Consider the following 26,698-nt stretch of genomic DNA (forward strand, 5'->3'; position numbering starts at 1 on the left):
GGAAGGCTTGGAGGAAAGTTGTCCATGGGGTCATGTCACGACTTTGCGACTAACAACAAGACATTTGTTGACCCTTATATAACAACTACTCAGTCCTATTTTTTGTTACGATAATATTTAAGGGACACATAAAATTTACTATATAAATATCATCTTGCTAAAATCTGTCTTATCACAATAAAAACACTCAAATACAACGTCTGGTAATTATTAGCTATATAAATTGTGCAAATAATTAGAAAGTGTCTGTCTTCTGAATATGCAAAAACTATGTAATTATCTGTCTAGCCTAGAGAGGGCAATAGCCCCCACAAAAGCAAGCAAAAAAAGAATGCAAGGATAGTGAAATCATTTTTTATTTTAAAAAGAAAACTACATTTTAAAAAGACATTTGTATTTTCAGTCAATAAAAATGGACAAATATAAAAAAAATATTTTTTATCATTTGTATTGCTCACTGATTTAATTCTACAAAATTGTATATGTCATTTCCAAAACTTTTCAGGGAATAAAGATCACACCTCTGAATAGGCACAAGCTTAGATTTCAGAATTTTCTCTAAAATGTCTTTATATTTGGAAAGAAAGCATAGTCAAGACAGAAATTTTTGAGATTACATTGAAGACACAAAAATGGTAAATACTATATGTTCCATCAGATAAAGGAATGTTCTTGTTTCAGAGATTTTACATGAGGTATGTAATAACTGAAACTATTTTAAAATGTAAATTGGTTACCATTTAACCATATATAGATAAACCATTAACTCTTATTTTAACAGGGGGATTTTTAAACTGAGGAGAAGGATTTAGTGATGGGTAACTAACTTGAATATATTTGGGGCTACTAAAATAAATGTGTTAATTCTTGTAAAGAGTTTCCTAGGAAAGCAATACAATGAACATTGTGCTTAAGGATTCTAACAAGGCTATGTATGAGCTCTACAAAACAGTTCAGGAATAATTGGTGTGAGTTTAACAACATCCCTCTTCTGTTCATTAAAGCAGACCCTCCTTTTTCAAGCTTTAATGAATAACGAAGAGGTACTCATGGGAGGTCCAAGATACTTCTTCCAAATAATTTTTGAAGCATGCACAGCCCAAATGCAGTATGGTGAATTGATACATTAGTTGCCTTTACTGTATCTCTCAGAGATAAACAAAATTCTGAGCATATAAAAGGATTATTTTGATACTTACATAACATTTTGTGTTATGTATAATACTTTTCAGGAAACAGATACGCTTCTGTGAAAGCATCTAAAGTTTAGAAGGAAAATCCCATAATGGCTAAGAGAACCTTGCATCAAAGCTAAAACTGGAGATCTTCTTAACATTACTGCTTTCATTTCCTGTCAGCAAATTTCACATTGATGGAATCTGCAGGCGTCAATAATCCATGAGTTTTGGCAAAAATTGATTTAGTTTTTGGAGATCTTTTTATTTCAAAGTGCTGAAGTAGCTAATAAGAAAAATGGAATAATATCAGGATTAATAAAAATGAAATATCTGAAAGGCAACAGTAACAGTTCATAGTTTTAGAAGTCAATATCTTATAAGATATACTATACACTGTATTTATTTATTTAATGATACAAAAGCCAAACAAACATGGCAGAAAAAGATAAAAGGAAAGAAGGAAAAAATATATTGTTAAAAAACAAAAAGCTATATACAGAAATGTATATAGAAAACTTTCAAAAATTAAAAAAGTGCAATTAACTATCTGAGAATGAATGTGATTGAAACAAATGTAGTGACTCTGCTAGAGCTATATAATGACCAGTGAACTAAGAGGAGAATAGGAAGGGGTTAAAAAAAGGCATTACGGTATTAGATTGACTCACAGTGCCATCTAGGAAGGACAAGACAATGCACATGAGAAACTGTTTGCTGTTTCTTCCAGTGCAGGGTTTCATTCCACTATAGAATCACAGATAACGAAATAATGAGAACATGCCGATAGAATGAGATTGCTTTCCAAAGTCTATACTCCTCATCCCCTTCTCATCTTATAGAAGTTATCTATTCCATTTTGATGGCCCCAAATAGTGTCAAAAATGTCACTTTGCAATAAGAAACAGTCAAAGTTTCTATTAATTCCAGAGCATGGCTTCTTTTTCTTACCTTCAGGCTAGTTAATTCTACTCCCTGTAGGTCTGACCCTGTCTCTGATTTAGAGATCGCATTAAATGATCATAGCTTTGAAAAGTCCTAGATAAATTCAGTTGCTGGGCTTCTCTATGGAAATTCCGTGCATATTAGACTTTGATAATGCTAGAGCTGCCCTTAAGCAATAAAACTGGATATAGATTTTCAAACAAGCTTAAGTAAGGAGTGACATCCCTTTATTTATCATTTGCTTCCCAAAGGGTCTTATTTAAAAATTTTAAAATTACATTTAGCCTTCATTTAGCCAGGTAAATTTTCATGGGAGTATGCTGGTCTTGTTGTATTTGGGTCTTTTCCCATGTAAGATTGAGATTGTCTTGGCAATGTTTCGGTGAGGTCTCACATCTTCAGGCTGGTGTTTTCGGCTTAAAGCGTGGTCGGAGCTAACATCTTTCTATAAATCTTGGTGGGTGAGTGTGGAGTGCTGGCTTTGTTTCAGTAATCAATCAGTAAATGGATTGATTGGTTGTGTGGTTCTCTATTTCGATGGCTTCCATAATTCCACTTCCACTTGTTGAAGTGTTGAAGTGTTAAATTTTGGAGATTAATTTGGTTCCTTCAAAATCAATTTCATGTCCTGTTGCTTTAAGGTGCTGGAAAAGGGAGGAAGTTTTTTCTTCTTTTCTGACTGCGTTCTTGTGTTCTGCAATGCATGCATTTATTCTCCTATTAGTTTGTCTAATGTATGTGGCTGGGCAGATTTTGCATGGTATTTCATAGACTCCTTGGTTTTCTAACTGGATTTTGTCTTTGGGGTTTCTTAAGATGTTGGCTATTTTTTGGTCAGTGATATTGTGTTTGTGGAGAATTTTGCTGGTTTTATCTATGGTGCCTTCGATGTAAGGGAGGAGGGCGATGCCGTTGTCCTGTTCTGTGTCTCGGTTCTTGGGAGGGTGTCTCCTTTTGGATTAGGTTGGTAATTGTGTTTCTTTGGAATCTGTTGGAAATTAATATGTTTGTGAGAGTGTGTAATTCAGTTTTCAGGTGGTCTTTGTCGGCTAGGCATTTGGTTCTGGAGATGATGGTCTTGGCTATGGAGTTAATCTGTGCAGGGTGGTGATGGAATTGTGCGTTTAAGTAGCTGTTGGTGTGTGTTTTTTTCCAGTAGATGGTATGTCCTAGGGAGCCATTGGGTTTTTTGTAGATTAGGATGCCCAGAAAGGGAAATTGGTTATTAGCTTCTATTTCCATAGTAAATTGTATTTTGGGGTGTATGCTGTTGAGATGTGTGAGGAAGTTGTCCAGTTTTTTCCTTCCCATGTGGCCAAATTACGAAAGTGTCATCTATATATCTAAGCCAGAGTTTGGGTTTGTGTTCAGATTTATCTAAGGCGTGGATTTCAAAATATTCCATGTATAGGTTTGCGTTGACGGGTGAGGGGTGACCTTGAAGACATTTCTAGGTAAAAATAACATTTCAAGTTGCATAGTTTTGTTCTGTCATTTGTATGATACGTTACTTAAGATTGGAAATTATTTTATTTTATTTTATTTGGATTTATTTTAGTAACTACAGTATGTTCTTAATTATTTTTAGACTTCATTATTAATGTTTTTCTCTTATGCAGACACACATATATATTTTGTTCTTAGATGCAAAGTTGTGTCCGACCCATCATGACCCCATGGACAACGTTCCTCCAGGCCTTCCTCTACCATCCTCTGGAGTCCATTTAAGCTCACACCTACTGCTTCAGTGACTCCATCCAGCCACCTCATTCTCTGTCGTCCACTTCTTCTTTTGCCTTCAATCTTTCCCAGTATTAGGCTCTTCTCCAGCAATTCCTTCCTTCTCATTAGGTGGCCAAAGCTGATCACATACTGTACATATAGAAGGGTTCAACACTTCTTTTATTCAACATTTAGATTGTATCTGCCTTAAGATGTAATAAATCTGAATTGAATTGCTCTATGCAATTTATCTACATTCATTCCTTCTTTTCTCTCTTGATCAGAGCAGATCTCACTGGATCAGCCTAGGTTCAAGAGTTCTATGACTTCCTCACAGCAGCTTGCTGTCTTCTTCTATTTTTGGTTCTATTGTGTGCCTTTGGGTCAGTTTTTGACTCATAGCAACTGCCTGGATAAGTCTCTGCAGTTTTCTTGGCAAGGTTTTTCAGAAGTAGTATGCCATTGCTAGTTTCCTAGGGCTGAGACAGACTGACTGGCACAAGGTCACCCATCTGGCTTTTACCTGAGGTGGAATTAGAGTTATAATCTCCTGCTTCTAGTCTGATGCTTAAATCAAACTGACTCTGTCTTCTTCTATGAATTGACTTAATTTACTGGGAATTGAAGGAGTTGCCACTCTTGTGTCACAGAGACTCAAGCTGGCTTCTTTCACAGTCTCAGTAGAGTAATTTCTTGATCATGATGCTGAGCATAAATGCTAACACAAACCACTCATGACATCTGAAATGAGCCATAAGCAGTTTGCAAGCAGTGGGAGCATCCAGAGGCATGATGGAGATTGCCACAAGCAGTCTGCAGGTCACTTCAGGATGCAGCAATAAAACTGAGAGACCTCCTCCACTGAGATTGTTAAATAACATGAAACATGCATGTGGAAAGCTAGGATGAGCCATGAATGGCACTTCCAGATAAGCAAATCCCTGCAAATAGGGAAAAGGGTCAGCTGGTGCAAGGAAGCCATTTTTACCCTTATGACCAAGCAAGGAGGGACAATATTAGTACACTGAAAAGAAATAAAAATAGAAATAGCACTTAAACTTATATACTGCTTCAAAGTGCTTTACAGCCCTCTCTAAGAAGTTTATAGAGTCAGTGTATCACCCCAAACAATCTGGGTCCTCATTTTTACCGACGTTGGAAGGATGGAAAACTGAGTTAACCTTGAGCTGGTGGGACTTGAACTGCTAAATTGTAGGCAGCCAGCCAGCAGTCAGCAGAAGTAGCCTGCAGTTCTGCATTCTAACCACTGTGCCACAATAGCTCTTTGATAGCCTAACCCTAATCCTTAACAAGCTACCTTCTAGGTGCATGGAAGCCCATCATCCATTTTCTATATACATTAAATAATTAAAAAACAACCTACTCCAAGGCCAAAACTGCAGAAAAATTACACATATACCAAAGTCATGTCTCTTTTTATCATAGCTATGTACAACCTTGAATAATGAAACTGGATAGCAAGCATTACCTGTACCCTTGGATAGGGAAGAATCAAGTACCTTATGTTCAAACACTTAATGAAATGTTGCCTAGAAACTCACATTCTTTTGGCATGCGTCTGAGAAGATTGATGCACAGTTTCAATACAAGGATTCAGAGAGGAAAGTAGCCTTTATTGCACTATTTACCTACAGGACCTGCTAGCTCTTTTGTTTTATATAGTTTTACGTAGCTCATTACTTATGAAAAAAGTGAATAGAAGATGTGGGAGATCCTTCTTTCCTTTTCTAATCTGTGATAGCATCTGTCATCTCTTCAGCTACAATGTTCTTAACCTTATTGCTAATAATAATTGTGGTGCAATTAATTCTTTCTCCACATCCTCATTCAAATTCAAATAGAATTAAAAGAGGCATTTTCACATAAAGCACCAATTTTTTCTAAGGAATCTACAGGGCATCTGGAATACCTAGTTATTATCTGGAGTTGGTAGCAAAGAAAACTCAGTTTTTTTCTTTTTCCACACCAAGTGTTTGGACTGTAAAAAGAAACCAGGGCAGAAAAAACTTTGAATAGTTGTCCTCTGAATCACCAAGCCTGCCTAACCTTTAAGAAGGCAAGATAGGGAGTATTTTTCCCCTCTGGCTTTGGCATTAAATCAGGGCTCCTAACCTTGCTGACTCAGAAGATTCAAGGAGAATGTTTGTTTAATAGCGCTTAGCTTATTCTAGATAAAAACGGCCAATAAGTGGGAGGGGGAGGGGGAAGTCATTCCCCTCAATCTTGAGGAATGGAAGGAAAGTAGTTCTGAATAGAATGGCTATTCACCCTTGTTATCTGCAAGCCCTGTCATCATTTAAAACAGCCCATAATCCTCTTCCACCTCTAGCTTAGAGGAAGACAGAGAGAAGATGCCAGGAGTCCAACGTCTTCCTCTCTGATTCAAATGGTTGGAGTGGTGCTTTTCAGGGAATATAGTGCAGTAAAAGGATTTTAAAAGTAGTTGTTTGTTCATTGCATGTTTTTCCTTTTACTATAACATTTTTTCCCAACTAAAGCAATTTTAGTCAGTATAACTTGCTTACCTGTATTAGTGCAAGATGAATTTCCAATTCAGCAATTCGCTTGCCTATGCAACTTCGAATGCCATAACCAAAAGGGATGGATCCAAAATTATCTACCCTATCCATATTGGTTTTCCTTAGCCAGCGTTCAGGTTGGAACTCCTTTGCTGAGGCAAAATTATCTTCCTGATATGAAGTAGCATAATGACAGAGTGCCAATTGTGTCTAATAAAGTAAATATATTGTAGCATACATATATCAATCCCCAAGTGCCTGTACTTTTTTATAATTTCACAAATATCAATAACAGTATGACAAAAATGTTTGACATATTATATATCACTTCAAAAATTATTTCAAATAAAATCACAATAGCCTTGAATTAGTGTAATAGTCATGGTTGCAATTATGACAACAATTAGAATAATAATTGTATTTATCAAGTTAGTATTTAAACCTGCCAGTATTTTTTAACCTCATAAAAACATTATTTTAAAATTTACTCAGTATTTTGTGAGAGGGGGAATTTGTAACCAAAGTCTATCTCATCAGATCCACCTTAATTAGATTTAATAAATTAGCAATGCAATTTAGCAATTCAATGTCTGTTTTAGAAATGTGTTGTTGTCCACAATGTATTATAAATCACCACTGAGATACTTAGGGTCCCTTTCACGTGGCTGCTCACCCCATCATAAGCAACATTTTTACACTTGTTCATTTGCTGGCAAATAACCTAGTTTTCCTTTCCTTGAGCAAGGTCAGTACTGAGTACTATTCACTCCAATTAATCAGAGAGTACAAAAATGAGACCTGTCCAAGAGTCTACCTTCTTTTTTGTTCTTCCATCAGCACAACTATGAAGAAAACATTTTTTAAAAAACAAAATTTAATTGGATAGAAATGGCAAAGCAGGATTGATGGTAGAATTGTATTTTGAAGGTGGAATAAAATGTGAGTTCTCATTAGTGGGAAACGCTTTACCCAGCAACTCAGAATCAGACTGCAAAGCTATCTTGATTATTAACTTAGTTTCCCAACTCCCATGGCAGTTCCATAACATGTAGGAATAACACTAGTCCACCCATGTGGCAAAGAATTAGGAATAGAAGATAAGGAGTATGTTCTATTGCTTTCTCTAATATGTGCTATGTTATTCCTGATCTAACTTTGTTGGTCTGTTTTTTTCTACATTATTCAGTGCCATAATTTGAGGAATGTTTAAGTTCTTTGTTGGGTCTGGACAGATATTGTTCAACTGTCATCAATGGTTATTTCAACAGCATATCCATTATTGTGAAGGTAATGTGATGTAACATATCTGACCACAAAGGGTAAGTTGTGAAAGTTGCTGAATTGATATTTCTTCAAGAAACTGTGATACCCTGTATCTCCACAGAACTGTGCATATTTTTAACTCTATTGAAATTCGGGAAATGTTTTCCACCAATCACTGAGCAGGATTTAAACCAAAATATAGTAGCATACTGGTTCAATCTGAGGAAAGCTTTATGGGATTTGAAGGGAACAAAAATGACCTGAACAACAGAGTACAAGAATCAGGGTGTTTTCATTACTGAGCAGGGAAACAAATAGTTAGGAAAAGTGAAACAGGAAAAATATGCTCATCCAAATAGAATGCTATGTTCTAACTCACTGGTGTAAAATGAACTTTTATTCAATATGCAGACATTTTTAATAGTTTTTTTAGTCAAATTTCTAGAGCTTTGATTCTTCATTAGGAATTCCATTAACAGGTTCAAAAGCCTGAAAACAATTCAAATTCCTATTCTAGAGTTTCACATAAGAATACTATTTATAAATCATAATTCAAGGATAGACAGTTAAGAGGTATACTTTTTTCAGTTCTTGAAGTAATAATCTCATATTAAAACTAAATAAATCAAATCTGAGATAATTTCTTAGTTCATACTTTTATATACAGTGGTACCTTGGTACTCAATTGCTTTTAAAGTCACCAAATTTGATATTCAATGCATTCTGACATTAAAAAAAAATTCCCAGTACTCATCATTTCCTTGGTAATCAATGCACAAGCTAGAATTTGTCATTGTTGGATGCCTTGTAATTCACTATATTATTCCTTATGGGGAAATTTTTTTTGGTACTCAGAGTTTTTGATACTCATCTCACCTCCTCAAACCAATTAACAATCAATACTGAGTTACCACTGTACCCAAAATAAACCTGCAGCTTATTTTTTTCTCAGTATTTTGATAGAATCATTACCCTACTTACCCCTTTAGGTATCAAGTAGCCTCCAACAATCATATCTTTCTGCATAACTCTTCCATTTCCTGGTAAAACTGGAAATAATCTATAAATAGGTGTCAATTAGATATTTAGTGTCTGTATGATTATATTCAGAATATTTTGATGATAATACATTACATTATTCAGGATCACAAAAAAATCTTAGAGAAATTGTGAAGAGTTTCAGATTGTATAATTGTTAATAGAATGAGATAAAATATTAAAAGTGTTGAATAATTCAACAAGATATAATAAAATCCTAATTTCACAGAATATAAATTGGTTGAAGCAAATGTAAGAAACGGCTTTTAAAGATATGTCTAAATATTTTTTAGCTTTAATGTCATTTTTCTAAAACTAGTTCTCATAGCTTAACCATTAAACACACCATCGTATCTGGTAACAATAAATGTAGAAAAAAAACCTTAAAGCAATGTGATCAGTAATCCAAGGTAAACCAGACAGGTAACTTGACCAGATGAGCTAATTCAACTTTATTGTAAGGCTACATATTAACAGAATCTTGCAAGTCTGAAAACACAAATCTCCCACCAACACTTTTAACTGCCTAATCCTTTAAGGCAGGTCTTTCTAAAGTTTTGTTCTCTGACTCTTAAGCCATTGGGGAATCCCCCCTCTCCTGTCTGATCGTTTCCTAGGCAGTATCTCTTCCCATCAATCTCACATGCCATTACAAATCCTATACAATTTTAGCTAGAAATATTCTCACGAAGTTCAATGGAGTGACTTTATAATTAATCAGGCACATATTGCACAATACAATGATAAAGAAAGTGAAACATCCTTTTTAGCTAGAAAATACAAGGCAATTACAATATATTTCTAGAAGGGACCACTGTATACAATGTACTTCTAAATAAAGCAATTTGCTTGGGGTTTTGGTCTTTTTTGGTATACCTTTTGTACAGAATAAATCAAAATAATGTTTAATGCTATAATAGAATTCATTGGAGACAATAAGAAATTTTAAGAAATTACATATTTGTTTATTTTAGGCCCCATCTTCCCATCTTGCCCTAGAAAATGATGATTTCAGAAGAATTTATCCAATTTCATGGAAAATAAATCCATTCTTGTTCTAGTTGACAAAGTAACCTTCATGTTCAAAGGTTGTATATTTCCCATTATCTTTACTAAGAGAATATATTTATTCATCATTATTTTCTGTTTTCTAAATTTTCTGTCAGCTAATGTTGGAGATAGAGTTCAGATTAAAAATAATAGGAAATTGTATTTTCCTGTTTGAAAATGAAACAGCATGAACTCTTGAGGTCTTGTGCTCATTCTCTTTGGCTTATAAGAGACTAAAAGCTTCTCCTTTAGCTTTTGAACATATAGCTGGGCTTGATGGCTAAAAAGCTCCCATCCTTGCCTTCGCTCCAGCCAACCTAGCAGTTTAACAGCATGCAAATGTGGTTAGATAAATAAATACCACTTCAGTGGGAATGTAACAGCACTTTATGACATCAAGTTGTCCACATGACCATAAAAATTTCTTTGGACAATGATAGCTCAATGGCCTTGAAATGGAGATGAGCAACGCTCCCTATAGTCAGCAACAACTAGGGGAGTAAAATCTACATTTTATTTTTTTCAAAAAAAAATGTTTTGGCATTTATGGAACTAAATTTTCTAGTGTAGTCAAGTAGTCTAGTACCTATTGGTAATTAATAAAGATAAACTATTATTTATTTCTGTCTTGTTTTAATCAGAGGGGCAAAATATAAATCTATAAACTGAGTTCAGACACAGAATTTGAGGATCAAAATGAAGATTAGTTCAAATGTTTAAGGGAAACTTTTCTATGTCTTCTCACTGTATAAAAAAAAACAAGAAGTGAGCAAGTGTTGGCACAGCAAAAAAACCCTCTTCATTCTGTGTCTAAAAGGAGAATAAATAAATTGCTAGCTCTTTTATCCCTATCCATGTTTTCATTCATGTTGTATGAATTTGTCTAACAGTTTGCAAACAAACAAACAAAAATGAGGAAAGTTTATCAGCTGCAAAGCCACTTTTTCACCTGTATTTCTGTATGTAAAATCTTTTCCAAAGTATGATAGAAAATGATAGCTTTTGGATAATCAGGATCTTCCCAATACTGTAGCTGTAATTATGGTTGTAGATTTTTGGATTGGGATAGATATAGATTCTACACGTTACCTACAGACAGAAACTATAAACATGATATTCAAATTCTTGTTCAGGGTTGGTAGAATGCTGAGTTCCTGAACCCAGGAACCAAGAGGTATGAAGTAATACACAATGTCAAAAACAAATCAGAATCAAGATCACCAAAGCCACAATGTTGTGAAGAAAAAAGTTGTGCTTCTTTTTAAACTAAACTACAGCAGTGCTGAGAAGAAAATAAAATATCTTGACTTCTAGCTGGCTTAGATCAAGAGCTAGTTCTGAATTAAAGCAAAGTTCTTCTATGAAAGGGCCTTTTAATACTTTAAGCTAAAACTGATCATCCAAATTTAGCAAGTATGATACTCTGTTGATCTAGTACTTTGATTCTAATGCATATAATATTTAGTTAACATTATGAATATATTAAAGAAATATAGTATTAGGTGTCCTTTGAGCTTAACATTTGCACACATGAAGATGTCAAATTGTTTGTAGTATTTATCAGAATTGGTGTCTATTTCTCATTATCATCTATACTCATTAAAAAGAACCCCCTTCCTAAAATTAAACTGTTTGCCATTAAAAATATGAATAGCAGTCCAATCATAAATTATTTATCGCAATCATTTAAAAAAAACTATTAGTGTTACACAAACTACTCCAATATGAAGAATAAAGAAAAATGCAAGGAAAATATGACAATGGGATCAACTGAATTTGATTTAAATATAAATGTATATATATTGAATCTACGGTATATATCTTTTCTTATAAGCATGCAGTTTAGATCCAATCTATTGTAATGAGAATGTTTACAATGATCATCTTGCATTTTTATACATTTACCTTAAGGTTTCTTTGAGAAGAGCTCTAATCATTGGCAAGTTGGGAATATGGTGTGCATCAGGAACTTTATCTTTTCCCAAATTATGAACTATCTCTTTATAGATAGAATCCTGCACTTCTGGATGCTTTGCTAAAAGATATGTTGCCCAGGATAAAGTGAATGAAGTCTTGGAGGGGGATGGGGTGGGAAGAGAAGAGAGGTGGGGAAAGAAGAGGGATGTGATATTGTTCATTAAATAAGAGCATTTTTCATTTTCAACCAATCATATACATTTGGACAAATCAAGCTGTATATCAATCATGGTATCAAATAATTATCAGACAACACGGCCTTTGTTTTGCATTTTGGCTTTTCAGAGAATCGAATTCCCTTTACATAGAATCGTAGCTTTTAAAATTGCTTGTTTTATAGTATTTACGTATATGGTTGTCCAATTTGAACAAAAGTGTACAAAAGGTGTACAAAAACTGTATACAAAAATCTTCCGCCTCCCAGGCAGTTATAATTAAAACAAATGATATAACTGGAGATCAGAATTTTATTATATTCCATCAGATGGGTACTCTGTTCATCCTGTCCCAAGCTCCTAATGAAAGAACCAAATCTGCTTTAATATAGCCTGCAGGGTTGGCATCAAAAGCAAGCACCACCACAATGAAAGCTCATTTCCTAGATCCCATGAAATGACTTTATTTAAAGTAAAGGACCTGAAGCATGCCCTCCCTACTAGAGCATTGGACAAATACAATGGGGAAAAACAGTCCAAAAATATAGCAATAGCAATAGCACTTAACTTATATACCACTTTACCGTGCTTTATAGCTCTAAGTGGTTTACAGAGTCAGCATATTGTCCCCAGCAATCTGGGTCCTTGTTTTACCAACCTTGGAAGGATGGAAGGCTGAGTCAACCTTGAACCTGGTGGGATTTGAACTGCCAAATTGCAGTCAGCCAGCAGTCAGAAGTAGCCTGCAATACTGCACTCTAACCACTGCACCACCAAGGCTTAATATGTGCTCCTATGCCATGTAGGGTTTTATAGATGATAACCAGCACCTTCAATTGCATACAAAATCATACGGGAAGCCAGTGCATTTCCCAGAGTAGAAGTATTACATGGACCTACTGAGGAATCCCCATAAATACCTGCATGACTGAACTCTATACCATCTGTATCTTTTCAATAGCCTTAAGGGGCAGCTTTATGGAAAGCTTGCTTGCTTGTTTCCTGCCTTTATTATTTTACAAATTACTCAAGGCAGAGAACATACCCAACATATCTCCCCCCCTTATTTTCCCCACAACTCTGTGAGGTGGGTTGGGCTGAGAGAGTGACTAGTCCAAGGTCACCCAGCTGGCTTTTATTGTTAAGGCAGGATTTGAATTTATAGTCTCCCACTTTACAGCTTTGATGACATTAGCAACAGCTAATCCCTAATCATCTCAATTGTTTGTTGTCTGTTTCTGCAACTTTCTGAACTTTCTAGTGTCCTTTTTGAGGAGTCTACAATTACAATATCAACAGTTTTATGGTGGTCAGAATTGTTCTCAGTATTCCCAGTACATTTTCATCCAAACATCTTCTTTTCCTATATTAAATATAATACTGTACACTACTGCTAAAGTAATTGACATTTCTCTTTTTCCATTCTTCCATCTTCCGTTCATTGTTCCAATTTCCATTTCTCTTGATGCTTATAATACAATTACAATTTTACAGTTTTGAGTTTTAATTCAGCCCCACAAATATTAACTTGTATTTCAAGTTCTGTATATGCTTTTAATAGCTATCAAAACACATGTCATATTCTTAGGATGAAATTTACAATGGCATTTCATTTTTTTTCTCCTTCTCATGAAAGGGGAAAAAAGAGACATCTTTTCCCTGAATTCCGATCTCATTTCTTTCACAGCATTTTACAATATTCTCTCACAAAAATTCAGTTTTCAACTATTTAACAGTTTACTGTAATCTAAATAATATTTCTTCTCAGATCCTTCACCCCTTCTTCAAAATTGGCACAATCCTAAAGAAATATGGATTTTACAGACTTAGAACTTATTGTACATGCCTCCCTGAAGTTCAAGCCTGTATCTTTTACAGCAGCAGAAAACTGACTGAGTTGCTAAGTGATAAATATTGGTATTTCTTAAGAGGATACAAAGGAGATTGGGGAATGGATTTATTACATTTAACTGGAAAACACTTTCATTTAGACTTTTTGGGGAAGATAGACCAACTTTGGAGGTTGGACTTATTATATTTAACGAGACAACAATTGATAAGAAATGGTATTAAGAAACAAATGTGAACATTTGATCCAGGATGAATCAGTGTTAACTTCTGGGTAATTTGGAAGCCATGGTAAATTTTCTATGAGTTTATAACAACAATTTGTTAACAGATGATTTTGAAATTCTAATATTGTCTTTTTATTATTATTATTCTTCCTGTTAACTATTTTGTCTTTAACATAGTATATAGAAGAAAGATTAATAACTTGCAAATAGAATTAGTAGATTAAAATTTTGGGACCCATTTCTCAAGGGATGGGAAATTAATATTATTGTAATATATTTTATTTGTATTCAGCTCAAGGCAAAAATATGTGTTTATGTGTTAGTTTCTTTTTTTAATGCAGTTTTTTAATGTCTTGTTTGGATTGTATTTTTCTTTGTTAAAAATATTTTTTGAAGTTTTATATTTTAACTTCCTTTCATTAAAATAAAAATAGATTAAAATGCTTTTATGCCTATATTTGTTACTAGAAACATTCTGATAAAGAAACAGTCTACTGTTAAATCCTGGCTTGCATGGAAACCTCCCATATACAGTTGCATTTGAAAGGATCTCTTTCTACATACATATGATGTGAGTGTGTGTGTGTGTGCGTGCGCGCGCGAATGTGTACACCTTGAACTTCAGAGAAACAGGCTACACAGAGAGTGCCATGTCAGTGAAAATTATTTATTACAATCCATTCATGTGTACATTAAAAAGCAAAAATAATGAAAATTGAAGACCCAAACTTTACTATGTAAAATACTGCCCTAATTTATCCACTTACATAAGTATAAAAGAAATTTAATATTAAAAGATAAAATAGTTGTTTTAAAATATTTTATTTATCTTGCATATAAGATATTTTGGGGCAGGGATATCCAGAAACATAGGATATAAATAATGAACTTACTGTGTCAACACCTGCCAAAAGCATTTCAGTCATATTGGCATAAATTTCTTCTATTGTAAGTTCTTTTCTCCTAAGCAGAGTTGTAAGTAATCCACCTTCTATCTCTTTTCCTTGATCTAAAAGGGACTTTATTTCATTTATTTTATTGTCAACATGGATTTGACCTTAGTGATTAAAAGAAAAGAAAAAAACAAAGAATGTTTATCAAAATTTGAAAATTAACTTCTTATGCTGTTATCTTCTTCTTTATAAAGTAGCTTTTTAAAAAATATATTTACCTTCAATTACTTTAAAAATGTTAAATGTCTTACTATCTTCAATGCTGGAAAGTAATTTATTTTCTGTCTATGGAGATTCTCAATTATTCAGAATTGAAAGTTTCTTGGATAAGATGTGAAACATTTTCAAGGGAAAAAACCTAAGAAATTTCAGTTGCTTTTTGGAATAGCATCTTTGAGATTCTTTCTATTGTGATAAGATTCAAGAAATTGCAAGATTACACATGTACTAAATAGTCAGTGGGGAAGCCAGATTCACTTAACAGTCATATTACTAATTTAACAACTGCAGTGATTCATTAAATTCTGACAAGAAATGTCGCAAAATGTGGCAAAACTCATTGTCTTGCTTAGCAACAGAAATTTGGGGTTCAATTGTGGTCAGAAGTTGAGGACTATCTGTATTCAATTGAAGCTAGCAAATGAGTCCAATGATATTGTTTAAAATCAGAATATCATGATAGTAATCCATTCTAGCAGTACCAGAACGTGGATTACTATTATCACTCTATCCAAACTAAGCAGTGCCATCTGACACACTACTGAACTTAATTCAAAATTCTGGTACTTATCTTTAAAGACCAAAACAGTTTGGAACCCTAAAACTCAAAAAGGTCTATTTTCCCATGTCAACTTGACCATAAAAAAGGCCTTTTCATATAAAGATTACATGCTTCATGCATGAACAAAAGAAATATTCTTTGGCAAAGCATTTCCCAATTTGGAATAGAGAGCTACTTAGCACAGATGTTGTATAGTCCTTCAAATGCCTAATTGTATTTTTATATTATCCAGCCATCTTAAATTATTGCATTTTTAGTGGATTAAATAGTTTTTATTCCTTCCATTTTTAGCATATTAGTAACTTAATAGTTGATATTGTCACAACATTGCACTTCAACAGGCATTATGTGGTATGTCAATATCCATACTCTGAACATTAGCAAAAAAAACATGAAAGAAAATTTTAAAAGTAAAGGGTTTCTTAAGACCTAAAGTAAAACCAATCACCCGCTATCAAAAAAAAAAGTGCCACACAGTCTTTGGAGGCCAAAAAAGGATACATTTTTTCTACTTCTGTGTTTTAAAATACTGTATGAAGAAAGGTTTTGCCTATTCGAAAATTCATTCCACCTGCATTTTCAGCTCCCTCCACAGAGATTGCTATGACATTGAAAAAACCACTTCAGATTATCTAAACATTCATACTAAATATAATTTGTCCAACCTGACTTGAAGAACACACTGAAAAAAAGAATCAGTATGCAGGAAAGAAGAAACCATGAAAGAATTTGGAGGGTCCCAATCTGATGTTCGAAAAGAAAAAAAAATGAATAATGGAGAAAGATTGAGGAATTATTTTCTGCTTTGTTAATATAAACCAAGGACAAAGGTTACTTACATTACAAGAAAGGCTGAGAATGGGTAAATAACAACTTTACAATCATAACTATACAAATAATAATATATTCATGTATCGTTAGTCAAATTCTGACTTTTTTCCATCCTAGATTAAAATGGTATTTTGATTGTTGCCGCAGTAAATATGTTTACAATTAAAGCAGAACATCTGGCTGCTTTAATTCCAATTTTAGACATAATTTAAGAAAATTAATATTCAGAATTAGTATTGCAGGTTAGAACTTACAGTTACACTTTGATATTATTTAGCTAACTATTCTGACCCCGCTCCATCCAGTGATTAATGCCGACACAGATTTACTGTTAGCCACGGCTTTATTTACAGTAATTACAATCCTGTTGGCTGAAAGCCCAACACGATTCACTGGCAAGGCGTTGGCAGCAACCCAGACTCCCACAGACAAGAGATACAATACACACAAGAGTTTCTCCAGCTTGTTATGAACGGTTATGTCCTGCAAAAGGGCTCCTCCCAAAGTCTCTTCTTATATACTCTCTTGGGAGGAGCCAAGCCACAACCAACTGGGCTTGATTATCTCTTATGAGTCTGTCTCCGTAATTGCTGCCTCCGTTTCTCCGCCCTTCGTTGCCTGGCGTCAGGGACAAACTCCCTTTGATCTTCCCCACTGCTCCAGTGGCCTGAGGTCAGGGCCAAACTCCCTTTGATCTTCCCCACTTCTCCATGCCTCAGGCGCCTCCTGGTGGCCAACCAGCCTCTCTGGTCCCTGCTCAGAGTCGGAACCTTGCCCAGGGTCCTCCACATCTTTCATAGCCAACTCATAGGGTCCCTCGCTATCGGAGTCCATCGGCAGCTCCATCGGCTCCTGCTGGGCCACAATAGCTAACATAAATAATATTTGAATTTCAATCTTAAAAAACAAGAACACTTACTAAATTTAAAGAGTCCATCCCACGATTTACAGAATTCTCTCCAAGGCTTTGGAATAATTGGACGAAGCCACTTGGGAATAGCTCCTGCATACATAGTAGATTTGAAACTGCTAAACATCAACTCCAATGCTTCAATATATTCCAGTGTACTTTTGGGAATGTGATTTTCTAGGCACCCCAATCGACACTCATACAAAACAGTTGCAACTCCTGTAAGGACAAAGTAATGCAGAATTTATTGTTTTTTCTTTGCAAAAGAATGTACAAAACAACACCATGCAACAGGAATAGATAAGGGTGAGTTCTGGTACTTCCAGTGTAGTTGCTCAGAAAATGGTGACTGCTTCTGGAATCATGCCACACAACCCAACAACAAAACAGCTTGTTATGCTTCTCTAACCTGAGTGCCACAGCCTTCTGCAGTGTTGTGGAACACTGCAAAAGGCTGTGGTATGCTGCAGTGGTCAGGTTAGGGAAGTGTAGCATGGTGCTCACCACTTTCCAAGTGACCAGAATTCAATGTGGTTACTTGGAAAATGACAGCCACTTCCAGAATTGCTCCATGTGGACCAGTGATGCAGCAGCCTGTGCTCCGAGGTGGCGCAGTGGTTAAATGCAGCACTGCAGGCTACTTCAGCTGACTGCAGTTCCGCAGTTCGGCTGTTCAAATCTCACCGGCTCAGGGTTGACCCAGCCTTCCATCCTTCCGAGGTGGGTAAAATGAGGACCCGGATTGTTGTTGGGGGCAATATGCTGACTCTGTAAACCGCTTAGAGAGGGCTGAAAGCCCTATGAAGCGGTATATAAGTCTAACTGCTATTGCTATTGCTTCTCTAACCCAAACTCCAGAGTTTTGGAGATCTACAAAAGGCAAGTGAGGAGAAGAACATAGGGCCAGTAGATTGGGAAACAGATACAGAGAGATAGATTGCAACATCTCTGTAATCAGTCGTAAAGGCGAAAACCGCAGGTACACTGCAAGACTTTTAACTTCACAATTAGATCGTATATAGTTTTTCGGGGGGTGTCTGTCGTGACTTTGAATTGTTGCTGCATGACCAATCATAAGTCAAGGACTACCTGTATACCTTCAACATTATTTTCTTAGTTGACTTTATTATTAAGGTGAATCCTCTTTGAAAGGTTTGGATCTCTCCATCTTGAGCTTTTTGCAACCCATACTGAACTGCCATTTGTTAGACAACTCATTAATTCTGCCATCTGTTAATTATTTTTCTCTAGAATCACTCATAACTATGGCTATTGCCAAGGATTTATGGAAATGACAACCTCTAACAATGTCTAGACTATCTACCATTGATTTATAGAATATTTCATCTCTTGTTTGAAGGCTATACTAGTGACTTCAATTGGTAATAATCACTGATGTAATCACATAGTTTCAGCTTTTATTCATTTAAAAATGATGACTCTTACCTTCCATTGAATATTTAAAAAAAAGACTGTTAACGTCTGTCACAGTTTCCCCATCTTCTTCTTCATTTCTAAGAATATGGATTCTCTTAATTAAATCTGAAATAACTTCATTAATTCCTCTGGAGAAAATTGCAACATCACTGGGCTTTACCATTTTTTGTCTTAGTACACGTCTCATTTTTAGCCATTGTTCCCCTTCTCTAGAAGAAATAACAGGTAAGGATAATCTAAATCACTTTTTTTCTGTCAAAAACAAAATCCTTTTTTCAGTAAATGGAAATATAATCATACTTTAAACTGTTTCTGGAGGGGAATATTTGTACAAACATTATTAGACTAATGTATAAAATGCTTTAAACATTTATGTTAAATGTTAAATCTTATTATTCTCATTTTATTGGAATGCCTCTACCCTTGAGTTATGAATTTTGTCAGGTAAAGAAACATCTCTTCCCCACATACTAATAATGTAATGACATTTGGAAAAAATACGCGAGAGGTTTTTTTTAAATCCTTTTTTATATGATGTTATCAGAATGATGCTGCCACTCATGGTGGGAAACTGAAATAAAACTGAACATGAAAAAAATGTCACTATTTTATTTTAAGAATTTTGGTAGGTGCCTAGATTCTAATACTTTTCTAAACACAATCCAAAATCATTTTTAATATTTCAGTAACTTCTTTTAGATGTTCTTATCCTTGTGAAGTATTATATCCAGATAAATCTATCTGAAAACCAAGATCATCTTTAAATCAGTGCTCCATTTCCAAATGCTTCTGCTTTCTAAACATAGGCAATGAACAATTAGATTTTTTAAGAGATGGTCTAATTATTTTTTGATAGCAAAAATTCAGTCTCCAGGTGACTATAGTAAATATAAATATACCATTTTGCTACTGAGTTTCAACATCATAATTTGGTGTACTTTCAGGACTACTACAGGATTATTGGAAACTGCATGGAGCCTGCAAAACTACAAGTTGCTCCAGAAGCTGATGGTGACATATATATTCTTGGGAGTAATGCTATTTTACTAGATAATCTGCAAAATCTTCACCTGAGTCCAGGGCTTGATCTTTTTTTTTCTCTCTGAGAGAAAGATCAAGGGAAATATCACTAGCCCTTTTTTATTTTGGAAAATGGGAAACTGCCATCTGATCATTCTGCAAAGTATCACTGACTCGGTCACTAAAAACTGTAGCAGATGGGGAAAAACTCTCAAAGGTTTGGGCTAAAGTCCACAATAGAAAATTATAAAAAGTAGATTGAGAATAAAAGTAACAAAATATTTTTTAAACTATTTAATCAATCATAAAAGAAACACAGAGCTTTAGAGGAAGAGTAATTAAGGTTTTCCTGGAATAAGGCTCATCCACAGCACAACTGTGCTGATCCCTGCAATTTCCCATTCACATTTTTTTGGGGGGTGGGATATCTTTTAGTCTTCTTGTAATCTTCTTTTGACTAAAATCACTGAAAGTTAATTTGACCAGAATTCTTTTTTATAATAATAATAAAATAGGAAATGCTGATCTTTTAAAGTTAACTAAATTTGCCTGCTGATTATGAATTAATCCTAGAAGTTATCTGTGCTTATATGCTACTGATTTTAATATTCCTTAAATGTCTGTAGGGTGACTAAACTATAAATGCAGTTCTAACAATAAATGACTTTGTAGTTAACCAAAATTAACAGAATGTTCCATTTCTGGAATTGAGATCTTTCTGTTACTACATATAGTTTCATTAAAATTTTGCTGACATTTTCTAAAGCACATTCTGGTTCTTACTCTATAAAATACTTAGCTGCCACAATTTTATCCTATGAAAACAGAATAGTACTATGACTCATGAAGGGACTGGCTTTCTTTTGAAAAACCACATTGCATCAAAAATTATTATAATAATGATTAATTATTCCCTGTAGGCATTTACCAATACCAAATCCCTGGGGATATAATCACATTATAAGTAGATTCTTTAATAAAATACCTTAATTGAAAACAGTTGCTTCACTAGACTTAAAAAGAATATAAAGTTAGAATGTTGTGTGACAATACCCCCCAAAAAGTGAGTGCACTCACGCTGATATAAGCCCTGTAGCTCGCGCCCGTAAAGTTCTGTATTCCTGCCAGGAATCCATGTCAGCTCTTTGTGGCATGCAACCTTCTTCCCGTAAAACATGAGCCACCATGTCTTTATCTGCAATGGACACAACTAGTTTGGGACCAAAGTGAGACTTGAAAATTTTTCCATATTCCTGTACATGTTTCTGCTATGAAGGGGGGGAAAAGAATAAATTACTCCTGGCAATAGTGACATTTGTATACAGCACTGAATTCTACCATGCATTATGATAGCAAACTGCAATTAAAAATAACAGCAATAATTTTCAAAGGAATTATATTTATTTGCTGCTTGTGATTCCAAGATATTGCCTATATCTTCATTTCAAAGTTAGTCAGCTTCTCCTTCTAATAATAATTATCTTTTTTACTGTTTTATATGTTTGTCCATAGTCACTTTTTTGTAAGATGACCTTATAAATTTGATAAGTAAAATAAAATAAAATAAAATTTCTTAGTTCATAAGAACAAGTGGACTGACACATGCCTGATCACATAATCATGAGGGTGCTGCAATAGCTATAAATTTGGATAAGGGGTTATGTGTATTTTCCCAACATTGTCCTAACTTTGAATGGTCACTGAACAAATGGTTATAAGTTAAGGACTTCTTATACAGCAAATATGTGAAATATATGAATACATTACAGTGGCCAGAGTATTTATGATATGGGATTTTCTGCGGCCTTCCTTCTAGAGACATCTCTTTGGAGACATTGGTAAGAATTAAGCTATGCTCTATTTAATGCTCCATATCAAATATTTCTTATCTGAGTTTCATCCTGATGAAGTATCAGAAAGTATCCGCATGGTGCTCAAGAAACAACTTACATCTAAATACTAGTAAGACAGAGGAGATAGTGCTAGATTTCCGGAAGCACAGAGAGGAACCTGCCCCACTGTATATCAAGGGGGGCTGTGTGGAGAGGGTTTCCTCTTTTAAATTCTTGGGAGTGCTTATTAGTCAAGATCTCACCTGGAAAAACATTGATTGGAAAGGCCCAACAGAGACTTCATTTCCTTAGAGTCCTGCAAAAAAATCATGTGGAACAACGGCTGATGACCTCTTTCTATTGGTCCACCATAGAAAGTGTCCTCACATATTGCGTTACAGTATGGTATGCTGGTTTAACAGCTGCGGACAGGAAGGCACTACAGGGAGTGATCAATTCAGCACAAGAAACCATTGATTGCCCTCTGACACCACAGGATGTGCTAAAGCAGCAAGATCGCCAGATCTCGCTGCTTTAGCAGGGTAAGGAAGATACTCAGAGATGATTCACACCCTGGTCAGTGTCTCTTTGCATTTCTACCATCAGGCAGAAGACATCAAAGTATAGCCAGTCGAACAAACAGGTTTAAAGATAGTTTCTATCCTTGGGCTGTGAGACTTTTAAATACAACCACAATCACTCCATGCACGTTAGCTTTTTTTCTTTTTCTTTCTTTTTTTGTTTCTGTTAGAATTGTGCACCAGTGAGATTAAAACCAATTTCGTTGTATTTAAGTACAATGACAATAAAGATTATACTATACTATACATTGCTGTACCAGGAGAGAAACCATAATGGTATATACCTTCTTCTCCAGTTATTTTTTCCATTTTGAGATAAAATGTTTAACTAATACATATTGACCCAGCCTACAAGGAAATATCAAGACTTAACCAAAATTCAAAGACAGCCAGTTATGTGGTTATGACATCAGTCTAGAAACCAGCAGACCATGAGTTATGGCCCTGCCTTAGGCATAAAACCAGCCTTTGGGCTTGGGTAACTTTGGGCCTGTCAATTTCTCTCAGCCATTGGAAGGCGGTAATGGCAAAGTATTTCAGAAAAAAAAACCTTTTACAAGTAAGCTGCATTTGAACAATATTGCTTAGGAATTTATACTGAACAAACTCAATCTTTGAGATGTCGGAATAAATATCAACTTGAACTCCATAAAGGAACACACAAAACATTAAATATAAATTAATTTTACAGGCTACATTCACACAATACACTGAGCCACTAACTATCCTATTGAAGTGTGAGAATCCAACTATTGTACAGGTTGTTCTCGACTTATGACCACAATTGGGACTGGAACCTATTGCTAAGCAATACAGTTAAGTGAGTCATGCCTGATTTTAGGAACTTTTTTGCCATCATCATTAAGAAAATCTGGTATCCCCCACTGACTTTACTTGTTGCTCCCTGAGAAGCTTGCAAATGGTCACACACACACACACACTGGATGCTGCAACTATTGTAAATACATGCCAGTTGCCAAATGGCTAAATTTTCATCATGTGACCACAGGGACACTGTGACAGTTTTAAGTTTGAGTACTGGTCGTAAGTCATTATTTTCAGCACCATCATAAATTGAAAGGTCATTAAATGAATGGTTGTAAATTGAGGACTATCTTTAAAGTTATGTTGTCCCCAAATTCCTTTTAATTTAAATGGCAGCCATCCAAAAAATGTCTTGTGTATGCTGCATGAGACCTAGGCACTAGAGTTTGAGTCACGGCTATTTACTGAAATCAACAGGTTGACAGATGCAAAAAGGCCGTATTATGTGGGAAGATGACATTAGTGGTTTGATGAGATAAGTAGTACAGCCTTCTATTGGCCTGAGAGGGGACAGTTTTTTGAAATTAGTATTTCTTGGCCCCAAATCTTGAGCTGGATGCAATAAAAACTGACAGTATACTTATAGGACAGAGTCTTTTGCCTGCTTCATTAACCACAAACATCTGTGCGCTTTCCTGGGCATTGAACACCTGACTGTATTGGCCCTTATTGACAAATTAGTTAACAAGATTGTGACATCTTCCTCCCAACGAGGTTAGCCAAGATGTTCCCTGGGTTATCTCCATTGTGTTGGAAATGTGGAAGAAAGGATGGCACATTCTACCATATTTGGTGGTCCTGTACTGAGGCCACGAAATATTGGAAAAGGATTAAAAAATGGCTAAAAGAGGTTACCGGGGCAAACATGAAATGGAGACCCGAGAACCTTCTACTAAGCATTAAACCAGAAAACATAAGCAGTTCAATATGGCATTTGAGCCTACATATAATTGTGGCCGCAAGAATAACTTATGCACAATTTTGGAAATCCACTACCATACCGTCGGAAGATGCTATAATTAAAAAGATCTATGAATGTGCAGAAATGGACAGAATGACGGGTTGGCTGAGGGACAAAGGAGAAATGGAACATTATCTTAGCTGGAACTTATGGTATATGTGGGCGATAAGGAGAACAGCAGGGACTTAAAATGGGGAAAGTTAAAAGTGAACATGGGTATTGTAATAGATCCCTGAACTTTGTAATGAGAAGATGTGGCTTAGAGACTTAACAATGAGGAAGGAAAGAAAAAAGTTGGGCTGTGAATGACTGTCACCGCGGGGGGGGGGGGGGGGGTTGTATGTTTAAAATTGTATTTGTATTTGTATGTTTTACTCTTTAAAAAATGTATAACTAATGAATGCCGATACAAAAGGCTGTATATTTACTTTATATTGTTATGTATGTTTTGTCTTTTCTTATGTTGTTGTGTTTTTCTTTCTGTTTTTAAAGGTAATAATGTTTAATAAAAACTATTTTAAAAAAAAAGATTGTGACATCTGCAAATCAATCAGATTGTAGCTTCCGATGGCATTCCTGCTCTGCCCTTTAAGACTTTAGTATGGGCTTTGGTTTTTTACAGCATGTCAACTTAGATCAGACTCTTTTAAGTTTATTCAGGCTGCAGAATCTGTTAGGTTAGAATCTGTTTTTTAAAACGTAAGTTTTCCTTTTTGGCATTACATAATATTTGGGATACAGATATACAGACTTGGGTGGGCAGAAGCAAGGAAAACCATTATGTTTTTATAATCCAATCAATGTAGAATACAGCTCCTCTAAAGCAATGTTGTGCCACTTTAACCAACAAAGTACCAGCCATAGATGTTACACTCTGACTTAATGTTAGGGTCAGATTACGACAAACAGAACTCTCATTGTGAAACCACTAAATTCCCTTCACTTTTCACATATGTTATAATGCAGGGAATATTTTGTATATCAAACTATCATTTAAGTGCAGGGTTCAGATTTTTCTTTTATGCACTGTACACAAATAGAATTATATTAAAAAGTTAAATACTCATTTATGAAAGACTTTTCAGCAAAAAAAGCTAAACATTATTGCGCAGAGTCATTCTTGCTTAATACCATTTTCAGCAGCTTCTAATAAACAGTTGAACATTTTATTTATTTATTTATTTATTTATTTATTTATTTATTTATTAGACTTATATACCGCTTCATAGGGCTTTCAGCCCTCTCTAAGCGGTTTACAGATTTTTTAGCAAATTGAGTCAGCAACTTGCCCCCACAGTCTGGGTCCTCATTTCACCCACCTCAGAAGGATGGAAGGCTGAGTCGACCTTGAGCCGGTGAGATTTGAACCGCTGAACCACAGATCACAGTCAGCTGAAGTGGCTTGCAGTACTGCACCCTAAACACTGCGCCACCTCGGCTCTTTTCTCTATTTAGATGTTAAGTTGTACCAATAAATTTGAAAAGATTGGTTACATTTGATTAGGCATCTTTTAAAATCACAAATATACAACCAAGCAAAGTTCTCTGCTAATTCAAAAATAGTTTTGGTCTATTTCATCATACAACACTTCCTAGTTTTGAAAACTGAGTCATTTTTTTCTTTTTTTGTATATTGCAGTTTTTAGACTTAAGAGGAAAGCTGTTGTTTCCTTTACAGAATTGTATCTATCCAGCCTATTTTCCCAGAAACTATTGTCTCATCTTGCCTCCTAGCTCCTGAATTTGACAATTTCCTCCATTTGAAGCTCAACAGACAATTTGTTTGATTATCTCCTTTATCCCAGTTGCCACAGCAGCATCTAATTAATGTAGCGCAAAATGCTGACATGTTATCCTTCACCATTAGTTCCTGCGAGCAGTTAAATGGAGTGGAGGAAAGGTGGTTTGGCATCTTTGTAGCTTTTCCAATTAGGAATTGCTCAAAATATTTTTTCGACATGGCTAAGTAGTAAAAAAAAAAGCTTGCTAACAGTTTTTCAAAGTATGTGAAATGAAATGTGGGGAATATAGTTAAAATATGAACATTCACATCTAATTAAATTTTGCTACTTTGACTCTGGTGCTCAGCTATCATCAAATGGATTCAATATGTTTGGTTATTGTAGTCTTCGAAGAAATTTCTACCTATCAGATATCCTACTGAACCACAAGCAGCTTCTTGAATAAGGATATTGTTATGGATAATGCGGGGGGAGGGGGGGCAGTGCAAGAAAGTTAACAAAGAACAAAGCTCTCTAAAAAATATGGGCAGGCAAGACCTATAGCAACCATAGGTAAAACAGATAGAACCAGAAACCAACCCAAAGTAAGAAATAGTTTATCAAGTAGAAAACAAAACCTAGCTGAAATAGATTTGGGAGGATTTCCAGCTGAACTAGAATGAGGACTGTTATAAAAGGCTGGACCAGAAGTTGATTGGAAATATTGTATATATTTACCATCTGAAGCTGCAGTTTGTGCCATTTTCTCTCCTTGGGCAATTGCCTTTTGAGATTTTGGTGTAAGTGCATAAAAATGGTGAAACAAAACATATCTATTTCATGCTCAGTAAAGAGTAGGTTAACAATGGATTTCTTTGTGTACTGCCTTGTCATTTAGTTTAATGT

General features: G+C 35.1%; 1 protein-coding gene across 2 annotated transcripts in view; it reads right to left on the reverse strand.

Annotated features, from left to right (window-relative positions):
- Window positions 1-403: 403 nt before the first annotated feature.
- The window catches only part of LOC116508353 (cytochrome P450 27C1), a 31,959-nt gene continuing 5,664 nt past the window's right edge, over window positions 404-26,698 (reverse strand). Inside the window, exons 2-9 of one of the 2 annotated variants that reach the window (XM_032216947.1) lie at window positions 20,950-21,140; window positions 18,862-19,061; window positions 17,425-17,634; window positions 14,834-14,997; window positions 11,639-11,805; window positions 8,627-8,705; window positions 6,389-6,553; window positions 404-1,461 (exon numbers count right to left, since the gene is read on the reverse strand). In XM_032216947.1, the coding sequence (XP_032072838.1) occupies window positions 1,345-1,461; window positions 6,389-6,553; window positions 8,627-8,705; window positions 11,639-11,805; window positions 14,834-14,997; window positions 17,425-17,634; window positions 18,862-19,061; window positions 20,950-21,140 (1,293 nt within the window). In that variant the 3' untranslated portion in view covers window positions 404-1,344. Of the gene's footprint in view, window positions 1,462-6,388; window positions 6,593-8,626; window positions 8,706-11,638; window positions 11,806-14,833; window positions 14,998-17,424; window positions 17,635-18,861; window positions 19,062-20,949; window positions 21,141-26,698 lie in introns of both variants that reach the window. The other variant, XM_032216939.1, reaches the window with a different exon arrangement.

Source organism: Thamnophis elegans, chromosome 1, assembly GCF_009769535.1.
Source record: "Thamnophis elegans isolate rThaEle1 chromosome 1, rThaEle1.pri, whole genome shotgun sequence".
Taxonomy (NCBI): domain Eukaryota; kingdom Metazoa; phylum Chordata; class Lepidosauria; order Squamata; family Colubridae; genus Thamnophis; species Thamnophis elegans.